The 12,258-nt window shown below is 40.5% G+C and overlaps 1 protein-coding gene across 1 annotated transcript in view; it reads left to right on the plus strand.

Annotated features, from left to right (window-relative positions):
* The window catches only part of cblb (Cbl proto-oncogene B, E3 ubiquitin protein ligase), a 63,262-nt gene extending 52,091 nt beyond the window's left edge, over nucleotides 1-11,171 (plus strand). Inside the window, exons 11-19 of the mRNA XM_084103695.1 lie at nucleotides 106-273; nucleotides 354-716; nucleotides 2,140-2,225; nucleotides 6,474-6,602; nucleotides 6,683-6,747; nucleotides 6,999-7,103; nucleotides 8,096-8,254; nucleotides 8,359-8,481; nucleotides 9,447-11,171. Of these exons, the coding sequence (XP_083959821.1) occupies nucleotides 106-273; nucleotides 354-716; nucleotides 2,140-2,225; nucleotides 6,474-6,602; nucleotides 6,683-6,747; nucleotides 6,999-7,103; nucleotides 8,096-8,254; nucleotides 8,359-8,481; nucleotides 9,447-9,697 (1,449 nt within the window). The 3' untranslated portion in view covers nucleotides 9,698-11,171. The remainder of the gene's footprint in view (nucleotides 1-105; nucleotides 274-353; nucleotides 717-2,139; nucleotides 2,226-6,473; nucleotides 6,603-6,682; nucleotides 6,748-6,998; nucleotides 7,104-8,095; nucleotides 8,255-8,358; nucleotides 8,482-9,446) is intronic.
* Nucleotides 11,172-12,258: the final 1,087 nt, after the last annotated feature.

Genomic DNA, 12,258 nt, shown 5'->3' on the forward strand with positions numbered 1-12,258 from the left:
ATGAGTTATGCACCAAATTGTAAACTTATTTGCAATTATTGTCTTTGCAAACACTACTAAATATGTCATAAATCACCATCAATGCTTCTTTCTTTCTTTGCGTAGTCGATGGATATCCAGAACTCGCCGATAATGTCTCCGAACTCATCCCCTGTGTGTGAACGCCGGAAACCCGCTGCAGATCACATGGGCCCACACTTGAACATTCCACCCGTACCGCCCCGCCTTGATCTCATCCGTTCTCCCGCTCCCAGCCCCACAGGCTCTCCCAAGGTATCTTACTGACCATGATAAATATTTGTATTCTCAATTTAATTTTCTGTTTTTTAATATTTCTCTTTTCTCTTTTTCAGTCATCTCCGGGTATGTCCAGAAAACAGGACAAGCCCCTCCCTGCCCCTCCACCCCCACAGAGAGACCCCCCTCCTCCTCCTCCACCAGAACGCCCACCTCACATCCCTCAAGAGGGCCGGGCCGCCTGGCTCATCACCCCTTCGTCGGGCCTTCCCAGGGATCCTAGAGCGCCCCTGGAGGCCTGGAGTCCTAAAGACAGCACTGCTCTGTCAGACTGCAAGACTTCTGCTGCAGACCGCTCCCCCAAACTCGCCCACGCCGCCCCTGCGCACATCAACGGGAGACCCCTCAGCTGCTCCGGTGCCGACTTGGGGTTGAACCGGATCGGCCACAGACTGAATGCGCAGTCAGAGTGTAGTAAGGTTAGGAACGCACACACATTCCTTCTGGATCTTGCGGATCACGTTCACACGCGCTCTTTTTGGAGAGCGACACTTAATATTAGGGCTGGAATGTCCTTCTTTGATAAGCAGAGTCAAGAACTTGAGATAAGAGAAAAATGACTGGACATTGTGTTTCGAAATCACCTAGAACCCTCTGTACTCATTCACAAGCCCTTACATGCCTATTTTAAGCCATAAATATTCACTTTTTTTGCTCATAGCTGTTACTAAGCAACAGTGACGATATTCACAGTAAAGCAGGGCTGTGAAATTCGGCTGTGTGTAGTGCTTGTCTTTGGCCCTGGCATTAAAAAAGGAGGTATTTAAAACGCATTCGGCGCCTATCATTATTACAACAGTTGCCCTCCCACCCCGACATGTGTTTTTATATATATCTGGGTTAATGCTCCAGTATTCAAAATACTCGCACAGATTCGTGGCTCGCTGGGAGTTTTATAGATTATGCATTAAATAAGCATGTTTTGCACAAGGGGATTGGAGAGAGTTACATATTTTGTTTCAAAGCTGCTGAGGGTGTCTCATTAAAGCCCTTTTGGAAACTAAGAACTTATCTGAAATGTTCTTGGTTGAATGAAGTGCATGTGGATTTTTTTTTAATCTTTTTGTTCTACTAAGGTTTGCAGCATGCAATTATATGTAACCACCAATGGACTGTAAAATTCTCTCTCTCTCTCTCTCTCTCTGTCTCTGGTTGGCATGTCAGTGTATGGATTCATTTAGTGTCCTAGTGTGGGCACAGAGAGTTTGGCCCCTGTTCTCCCTGCACAAACCCACACAGCACTGTCCTCAGGCCACAGCTAGTGTACAGCATCACATGCTACTCTTGATCTCTGAAATAAACCGGCTCAGACATCTGAGGCTTCTAGAGCTCCATGATGAGGGTCCTGAAGATCCTTCTAGTCTGTTCAATTTACACATTAACAGGATGATCTGTGTGAAAATACTTTTAATGTTCTTTCTTTCTCCTTCTCTCTCTCTCTTTCTCAATCCATCTCAATCTGTCTAGCTATTCATCAGTACTTTCCATCTATCTTTCTAACCATCCGTCATCCTTCCATCCATCCATCTGTCTAGCTATTCATCAGTACTTTCCATCTATCTTTCTAACCATCCGTCATCCTTCCATCCATCCATCCATCCATCCATCCTTCTGTCTTGCTATTCATCAGTCCTTTTCATCTATATTCCATCCATCCATCCTTCCATCCATCCATTCATCCATCCCATGGATACTTGTTAGATTATATGACAAATAATCTGACAACTATCACGGATAAGTCCCATTTGGATGTCATCTGTACCTTTTATGTCAGGTCAGGATAAATAAGTTATTTATCATAAATGGTGTTTTTTAACATTTCATGTTTGTGTTTCTCTGCAGTCTTTCATCAACGGTCTGTTACCCGGTGATGAGTATGATGTCCCTCCTCTGCGTCACTCCCCTCCCCTTTTGGACCACAACCAGAGGTGAGACACACAGAGCGCGCACACAGAGCGCGCACACAGAGCGCGCACACAGAGCGCGCACACAGAGCGCGCACACAGAGCGCGCACACAGCGCGCACACAGAACACACACACAGAACACACACACACACACACACACACACACACACACACAGACGTGCCACTCCCATCCCTGGAGCCCTGCTGTGGTTCTTGTTCTTTGTGTCAGTGTTGATCATTATCACTGTAAAGCAGATCAATCTGTTTCTCTTTATTCTGAAGGGAGCCTAATTCCCAATTCACTCATATTGTCTTCATATGATTACAAATTACCTGTTTACCGCTCTTGAGCACTGTTTTTCTGTGGACTTGCTGATCTCATTGTGATGCCAATCCAGAGCATATTTTCCTGCTTTGCTCATTGATCTGCATTTGTGATGTTTAATGACTAAATTATTATTTTCCCGCAAGTGGTTTTTTGGTGAAAAGACCAAAAAAAATAATCATGTGGACTTAATGAATGTGTTAATGTGATCCAGGGATTGTGTGCACAGGCTGCATCCTGTATATCTCTAGAGGTCTGTCAGAACAACACACACACACACACACACACACACTCACACTCACAGAGCAATGTTTGGACACATGTGCACCAATTATGCAAGAGGACCAGGATCCGGAGAACATGTGCTCTTTAAACAAACATAAAGAGACACACACACACACACACACACACACACACACACACACACACACACACACACACACACACACACACACACACACACACACACACACACACACACACACACACACACACACACACACTCTGCAGTGATGGACTTCCTGTGGGGCTTTTGAGGGAATTAAGCTAAACCAGCCTATGAGAGGTTGCACTCCTAGCAGCAAGCCACATTTCCTCTTCTGTCACAAACACTTATGCTCTTTCTTTCCCTTATATTGTGATATGGGTGTTGATTTTTTGTTGTTGTTATTATTATTATTATTATTATTATTAGATAGTCAAGAATAGTGGTGAACTTTGTAAACTTTGCCTCTTAGCTTGCACCGTTTGTACTACAGACATTATGCCTCACATTATGCTTCTTGTTCAGGAAAGATGTGCTGTGACTTGATAAGTGATTGGATTTTTACCTGGCTAATGATACCGTTGACGTTTGCATTTAGAAACTGCAAAGCAACATCTAAAAAACACAAATTACACAACTGCATAGTAGCATGTTATAGTAGTGGGAAGTTCGGATAATTTTACTGACTCGGATCTTTGAATGTCGTTCATCAAAATGAACGAATTTTTTTTCGAGTCATTTCGTTCATTTCAGCAAAATGTATTTAAAATGTTACATGCTAATAGCCAAATTCCCCAAACACATCAAATGTTGATCGCATTTAGAATAAGAAAAAATTGCAATGCAAGGAAAAGGCCAGATTATGAGAAACAGACACGATTAATTAATTTATCTTGGTCTTCAGGCTATGCAGTCTGTTAGTTTACCTCACCTCCCAATCTGAGTTGTTCGTTCATCCCGTGACATCCTCATAAACTAAGCTATGCAGTCTATAGTACCGGATACAGAATTGATTAGTTCATCTTTTGAGTCTTCGGGTTAGAGTCGTTCGGTTTTATGTCACGTAACTGCATGTTTTTATAAGGCTATACTGTATATATCTTTATCAAAGTGATTTTCCCCATCATAGATAAAATGTAAAGAATTACCAACTCTTTAGTACCACATTCATATGGAAAAGAACCATCATGACAGAAATTTCAAAAAATTATAAATTGAAATAAATAAAAAAGCTATAATTTGAGACCAAAAACGCAGCATGTAACCGTTAAAAAAAACTGACTATGTGCTTGTTTATAAGAAAGATTGGGAATTATTAACTCATTTATGTGTTCAGCGCTGTCACATCACGTCACGTGACAAAAAAACGAAAGACTCAGACATGAAGACTCGAGAGGTGAACTAATCATTTCTCTTTCCGGTACTGACAGCATAGCCTCTATGAGACTGACAGGAAGAACGAAAGACTCGGACCCGAACCCAAAGACTTGAAAGATGAACTAATCATTTCTGTTTCCAGTACAGAGAACCTATAGGATATTCCGCATGCACGGTCAACACAAAATGAACGAATCACTCTCTGAGACAACTCGGTAGTGCAGAGTCATATTAAAGATTCGTTCATGACCCACCCATCACTAGCATGTTAAAAACTGCTCAGAACCCCTTGGCAACTCCAGTACATGTTGCTAAGGTGTTATTTTAGATGTTGCTTTGCAGTTTCTCAATGCAAAAGTAAAAAAAAAAAATATTACTAATGTGTTCTATATACTGTCAATATGTTGATATGGAGTGGTATGTTGTGGAATAACAATATGTATACAGTAGATAGTGTTCTAAAACACTGAACGCATAGCAACATACTAAAAACTACTCAGTACATTGTTATTGCTTAGTTGTTCTGCTTATTGTTGATGCGTTGCTGTGAAGTTGGTAAGGAGTGGTTTTCAGTATGTAAGTATACAGTGATTATACAGATAGTGTTCTAGAAACAAAATAAACACCTTAGCAGACCACTTACACATTGTTATGCTGTTTCCGAATTTTGCAATATAGTTGATAAAATGTTCTTTAAAAAAAATAGCACCCTAGCATTAGTCATTGGTTTGGTTGTCAATGTTAATGGCTTCATTCATGCTACACTGTTCTGCTTCTCTCAGCAGTTCCTGCTACAAGAAAAACTGTGTTTCTGTCACCGCTTTGACAAATGAAACCGAGTGGTTCTGGAAACCACAATGGCTGTTGTTTAGAGCCCTGAAGAATAGTGTTGTGTGTCTATGTGGTGTATCTGTCCATAGATCTGCGTCAGTAGTGTTTATAGAGGCTAAGATTACTGTATTGTGTGTATATATATATATTCTCAACATATATAGCGGAGTGGAGAATATGTATATATATTCTCTGCTGGCTCTGGGCACACTGGATTCTTTGTGATGGGCATCACACACATCAACATACGTTTACTTTACAGAAACACAAACACACCACTTGGAATGGTTGAGAGCACTTTCCACCTCCTCAAAGAGAGCAAAACTTGTGAACCTGTCATCTCCCTCTCACTCTCATAGCTGTTTTTACACTGCTATGGTTGGCTTCTGTTAAATACTTGGCAAATGTACATCCATAAACACTCTTGTGATGTCTTGGAAACAAGGAACACTTCGAAACCCTTGAAAAAGATCTTTTAATGAATCGCTTCATCATCACAGGGAGATGAAATGCCTAAAGTGCCCTCTAATGGTGCATTGCAGTAGCAGTTAAAGTTTGGCTGGAAACCCACCCATCATATCCCAGCAAGAGCTAGTAAACCTCTCTCCTCTCTCAGTGGTGCCAGCCTGTTTAAATATTAGACGTATTTGCCTACTTCAGCTCAGCCTGGGAGTCTTAGTTAGAGCATTACGTGATTAAACTGGCTAATCTCACAGCGACCAGCTCACACACTAAACAGTGCTTGTTTCAATGAGTCAGCATGAAGGCAGAGAACATCATCCAAATCTCCCGTCAAAGAGTCTTTTTCCACAAGTGCTGTGGCATCACTTATAATGCTGTCATCTGTGTAAATATTTACATATTGTTATTCCGCACTTTGCTGTAATTTGGGAGCACATGAGATGTTTTTCTTTGCATATTTGTTAATGCAGTAATTCATATTTGGTGTTAGGGAGTTGTTCGGCTTTGTATCAAACTTTCCATGGTACATGCATGAATCATCAAATCAATCAATCAGTCAAATCATGCAGTTTGAGTGAAGGTCTGTTCCCACAAACTTGCATTGAAGGAGGGAATTAGTCCTATATAAAGACCAAAATATCATAGTCTAGCAACCACAAAGCTCAAAACTGCTCAGTACATTGCTATGATGTGGCTTAAGTTCTGAGTATTTTTAATACGTTAAAGAGTGTGGGATCTTTTTACACCTAGCAACCATCTAGAGCTCCATATCAACCATTTTGAATGCCCAAGCCACTCACAACTTCCCTAACATTGTGGCAACTACTTTTGCAATGCATTAGATGAACACGTAAAAATCATGTGTGAAAAACAAAAATGTTGGGCTGAATGCTGTTGCTTTGGTCATTGAACATTATCTGTGTGCCTGAAGCATCATGGGATTGCGTGGTTCTTACTTGGTGTCATTTGTGCCTGTACATGTTGTGTAATAAGTTTTGTGTGATCTACAGACACACCAACCCCTTCACAAGCCACCGGAGTCTGACGGAGAGAGTGGAGGACGAGTATCAGATTCCATCATCGCATCCCGTCTGTATCACACAGCCACCCGTCTGCATCCCCTTCCGCATCCCCAACAGGTAAACACACACACACGATAGTGAAACAATGACTGTTTTAACGTCCCGTCCGCATTTTAATGTGTTTTCTTTTCATAAAGGGCTTTAGAAAACGGCTTGTCGGATCTCTCCACAGAATCAAAGAAACATAAACCTCCAGAGCATGGTGAGAGAACACACACATATACAGAAAATACACACACACACAGTCTCTCATTTGTCATCTTCATTTTCTGCATGACCATCTTTAAGTGTGATTGTGGGAGTTTGTGTGTGTTTGAAGCAACAGGGACTAAAGTATACATTTTTTAATGCGGCGGCCAGTGGTTGTTGAAGCCAGAGTTGGCTGACATGGCTAACTCACTGTGAGGTTGAGGCCATTTTTAGGTCAGTATAACTCTGTGTTGTGTTCCTCAGGTGGGTTTGACTCTGGTTCATTGATTTCGGGTGTGGCTCACACCACACAGTGCCCCCTCCACAACAGGACGCCCTCAGACTACGACATTCTACTGCCCCCTCAAGGTAGCCGTTGGCACAGCGCCTAAATCTGATTGGTTTGCTGATTAGCAGACCGTTCAGTGGTGGTCATTTGTTGGTTTCTGCTTTTACTATTGCACTAGGTTAGAGCTGCGAACACCAATGCAGTATTCATTATTGAGTCACTAAATCTGATTATTAGCTTATATTATATGAGCTGTTTGATATAGTTGAGGTGTCTTTGTGTGGTGCTTTTATTCAGACACTTAAGATTAATTTCTTTTTTTTACATTCATTCACCTTCACTTCCATAAATTTTTGATGTTAATTTAATTTTATTATGATTTTAGCTTGTTTGTTTTTATATAGACAGATTCATGAAGACATCAATTTGCCTTTGTTTAATTCATAGTCATACTACTGTCATAAACTTATGGTAATACAATTGCTTAGTAACTAAAATCCATTCTTTTGGCCATAAAACCATAATGCACTTTCCCCAAATAAAGACTCGTTTCTCAAAAATATAAACTCTATTTCTGTTTCAAGTAAGGTAAGGGGTTGGTAATTATCCATGTCTACAATTATTTGATAAAAGATACAGTGTTGTGAAATTACTACATTTTTCTTTTTTTAATACATTTTAAAATGTAATTTATTCCTGTGTTAGCAAAGCTGAATTTTCAGCATCATGTCAGTGTCATTTGATCCTTCAGAAATCCTTATAATATGCTGATATGGTGTTCAAGAAACAATATTTTTCAGGATTCTTTGATAAATAGAAAGTTCAAAAAACAACATTTATTTGAAGTAGAAATCTTTTGCATCAATGTAAACTTATTTACTAAATAATCTTAGTTAATTTAATGCGTCCTTGCTGAATAAAAGTATGTATTTTTTCAAAACAAACAACAAAAATTCAGAACGCGTTCAATTCGTGCCTGAATGATATTTTAGCTCCATCTGTTGGTGAGAAGAGGAACTGCTGAGGCATATAGAATGACTCAACCACTCTCTCTTTCTCTCTGTTCTCCCAGCGTCTCCAATGGAAGACCCGTTCAACTCTCTTCCTCCTTCCCAGCCTCCTCCTCCTCCTCCCCCCATCAGGAACAGTTTCTCAGAACCCTCGTCCTCCTCACCCTACCCCAGACCTGCCCGCCCCTCGTCTGGACACGACCACTTCCTGCTCAGCCCAGGTGAGGCCAAATCCCACACATCTGTGACTATTAATGTAGTATAAATGTCAAATACTGCTGTATTTGGGGTTGTATTGGTGTCTAATTATCAGTGTGATCCACAGACACGTTCATAGACACATTGATTAACTCGGCTCCTAATCCCCCCGTGCGGAGACTAACCGGAGACAACATGAAGACGCCGTTCAGGGCTCCTCAAGACTACGATCAACTGCCGCCCACCTCAGGTACTACTCATTGTATAAGGGCTGTTATAAATCAAATAGTTTTGGTCTTGAATGCTGATTGGTCAATACAGAGTTTAAAGGATTAGTTCACTTCAAAATGAAAATTGTTATCATTTACTCACCCTTAAGTTGTTTCAAACCTGTATGAATTTCTTTCTTCTGCTGAACACAAAGGAACATATTTTGAAGAATGTCGGAAACCAAACAGTAGATGTACCCCATTGACAAAAAGAAAAAAAACCCATCATGGTTTCTACAAAAAATATTAAGCAGCACAACTGATTTCAACATTGATAATACAAACAAATGTTTCTTGAGCAGAAAATCAGCATATTAGTATGATTTCTGAAGGATCATGTGACACTGGAGGAATGACTCCAGCTTTGCCATCACAGGCAAATAAATACATAAATTATATAAAATAAATGCGTAAAAAATAAAAAGGCATAAAAAATACAAATAAATGCATAAATTACATTTTAAAACTTATTCAAACCAAATACAGAAACATAAATTAGTTCTTTTAAATTGTAATATTTCTGTTTTTACTGTATTTTTGGTCAAATAAATGCGACCTTGGTGAGCATATGAGACTTATTTGAAAAAAACAAATAAAAAAATCATTTTATGATGTATTGTTATTATATTCACAATAAATGTCAACCTTTCATACACTGTAGTTTAATATTATGAGCTGGAAAAAAAAACACTTCCAGAATGAGCCAAAAATATACCTGTAATTCCTGATAAAACAGCTGTGAGCACAGTGTGTTATTCTGAATACATAATAGCTGTGCAGGTTTATTAAATGAAGCCATTAGCCATCGAGCTGAATGCGCTCTATGAATTATTAATTATTAGCCTGTAATGGGTTTTTAATGTGTTCCTAGTCTTTTTAGCCGGCCTGCTTCCATCCATTCTCAATGGCCCATTTTGACTAAATGCTCTTTGTTTCCTGTTTACAGTGGCCGTAGATTGCTTCAGGGCACCTGAGAGACCTCCTAAACCACTTCCCAGGATCATCCCGCCAGACATCCACAGAAGACCGCAAGAATCGTCCCGGGAGAATGTAGACGCCAAGATCGCCAAGCTGATGGGCGAGGGCTACTCATTCGAAGATGTGAAACGAGCGCTGATGATCGCGCAGAACAAAGTGGACGTGGCACGGAACATTTTGCGGGAGTTCGCGCTAGTCGCCCCCAGGCAGGGCCTGTAAACCACGCCGATACGATTTCAAACTACCACTGACTTTTGAGTGTACAAACCGCAGGCTGACTTCCGCTTGCTTTCGTTTAGCGCACCCGGCAAACAAGACGAAAAATGTCGTCAGAAATGTCGCCAAAAGGATCGTTGCGTTTGTAACGACAGGATCCTATGAAAAAAAGCCTTGTGTTTACAGTGACGTGGCTTATCTGCAGTACTCAGGTCATCGTCATTACAGCTCGGGATGTTCAAGAGTGGAATTGAAATAGAATTTTTCATATTTGGAGGTGTCCATCCACATTTTCGGGTGGGTTTGCTGCATCCTTCAAAGCAGTGACGTTTGTATTTCTCTGGACGGAAATGAGAGCAGCGCTTCTGTTTGTGTTTGCCAGTGTCTGCGGGCTGTTCATTCCTTTCCTGCCACGCACACATATACATGCATCCACCCGCGCGTTCCTGGCCTCTTGGGTATCATGAATTTCACAGTAATGGCTCTCGGTGTGACCATGTCTCCTTTATCTCATTATTTCACAGTGAACAAGACAAACCAGATCAGACCGTTTGAGGCAGAAAGAGACGGATTTCGAATATCAGGTTCATGGTTCTCTTTCCGTCAGCTTTTTTAGGTTAGCCGCTTTTTATCAACTCTTAACGGTCGCTTTCGACATCTGAGTGCATTCCAGCGTCAGCAAGCAAGGGCTAATATGGCAGTTTCATTTTCTGTAAATAGAAGGGCCTGTCAACTCGTGAATAAAACAAACCCGAATGTCTGCATCGGTCCCTTATTTTAGATTCAGTGCAGTGCAGGAGGGATCCACCTCAACCTTTCCCATTCCCTTCTTTCGGTTACCCACAGCTCACTTGCACTGACGCCATATGCAAAAAAACAAAACAAAAAAAAAAACAAGAACTGGACATGCACCGTTTGTATTAGCACCCAGAAAACAAGCCAAAAAACACCCAGATTATCATGTACGAGTCATTTTAATGGCGTCAAATTGAATTTGACGTAATAGTGATGCCCACAAACTGAAGATTTAAAGCGACACTCCAGCGACGACTTCATTCAAGACCTTTTGGGAAGTCTGGGAATGGAAGCTGGCCTGCTTTGAATCTTTCCCACTGGCTGTCATTCCTCCCTATCAGGTTTTCTCTTGAACTTGAAACTTCATTTTTGCACTTGTCTCGCTCTCCATCTTACACTTGAAAGTCTGAGAACTGAGTGGACCCTCTAGCGGAAGAGGACACGACCTCCGACAGGTCTGCGGGGGGAACGGTTTCTGTTCATTTCCCCTCTTCTTTTTACCAGAGATTTTAGTTTGTTGCAAAATGCCTTGTGGATCATTTAAAACCAGTGATGTGTGCAATTAATTTATACTTTGTTAAAAGTTTTCTCTGAGATTATTTTCATCTTTCAGTAATGTATGTAACCCGTGATCTGTTCTTGTGGAAAAAAATGTTTTATAAAAGCCAGTATTAACATCTGCTATACGTGATTATTATTATTATTATTTTTTTTTTTATCATTGCGCATGGAAAAAAACCCCAGATATTTTCTTCAAAATGTACACTTTTATTGTCAACAAAAGTACAAAAACAAAAGTCAGTATTTACAATACTTTATGGCCTTCTTTTGCGGTTACCCTCTTTGGTTTCACTGCTGACCCGATGGTTCAAAATATGCAAGACGTTTACGCTAAACATGAACATTCGAGATGAAACATAAAGTGAAAGTCTAAATATGCGTGACAAAGTGAGATTATAGTTTAAATAAAAATGGTATTTTAAGTGACTAAGCAGAAGCACAGCTCATCTTGCATTTCTCACACTTTATAAATAGCCAAACACAAGCAAGACATTCAAACATATTTACAGCCTCTTTAGACCATGAACAACAGAACAATGCTTCAAACCATCGCTAAAGACAACAGTGTCGGACATCAACCTGACAAAAATCGTAGACACAGAAAACGATGTAAAAAAACAAAAAAGATGCAGTTTTTGTAGTCTGAGGGAAGTGCAAAACTGAAAGACTATACAGTGAGGCTTCACATTAATAAACTGACTTGAAGTTTGCCTTTCAATACTGACTCTTTCTGTTAAGGCAGAATAAAGGGGCTATTCTTTTATATTTACTTTCTACCAAAAAATAAAGGCTCTGCATGCAAGGTCGCTACCACCCAGTCCGATGCCGAGAGCGGATGTTTGCTTGTTTATTTATACTATATGCGAGTCAAGTCAATGTCACTACGTTAAACTCTAGCGGGCCGTGTTCACAGCCCTACAACTATGACATCATGCAGTGCAACCTGAAGGCCACTGGTGTAGCAGGACATTTCCCTAAACTACGCTAATTTTCTAAACCCGTTTTCACTACTTAGCCACTTCAAACTAGACAAAATAACATGAATGTCACAGGGCAGTGTCGTAAAGAGGCACCAATAAATAAAACATGAGCGAACAGAGGTGTAACAGCAGTGAAGTCATCATTCTTCCAGCATCCGACCGCGATCTTAGGAGTTTTTGATGAGGGACTGTGCAATATCAATATGTAGTAGTCCCACAAGTATAGTG

Source organism: Abramis brama, assembly GCF_963993115.1.
Source record: "Abramis brama genome assembly, chromosome: 25".
Lineage (NCBI taxonomy): Eukaryota > Metazoa > Chordata > Actinopteri > Cypriniformes > Leuciscidae > Abramis > Abramis brama.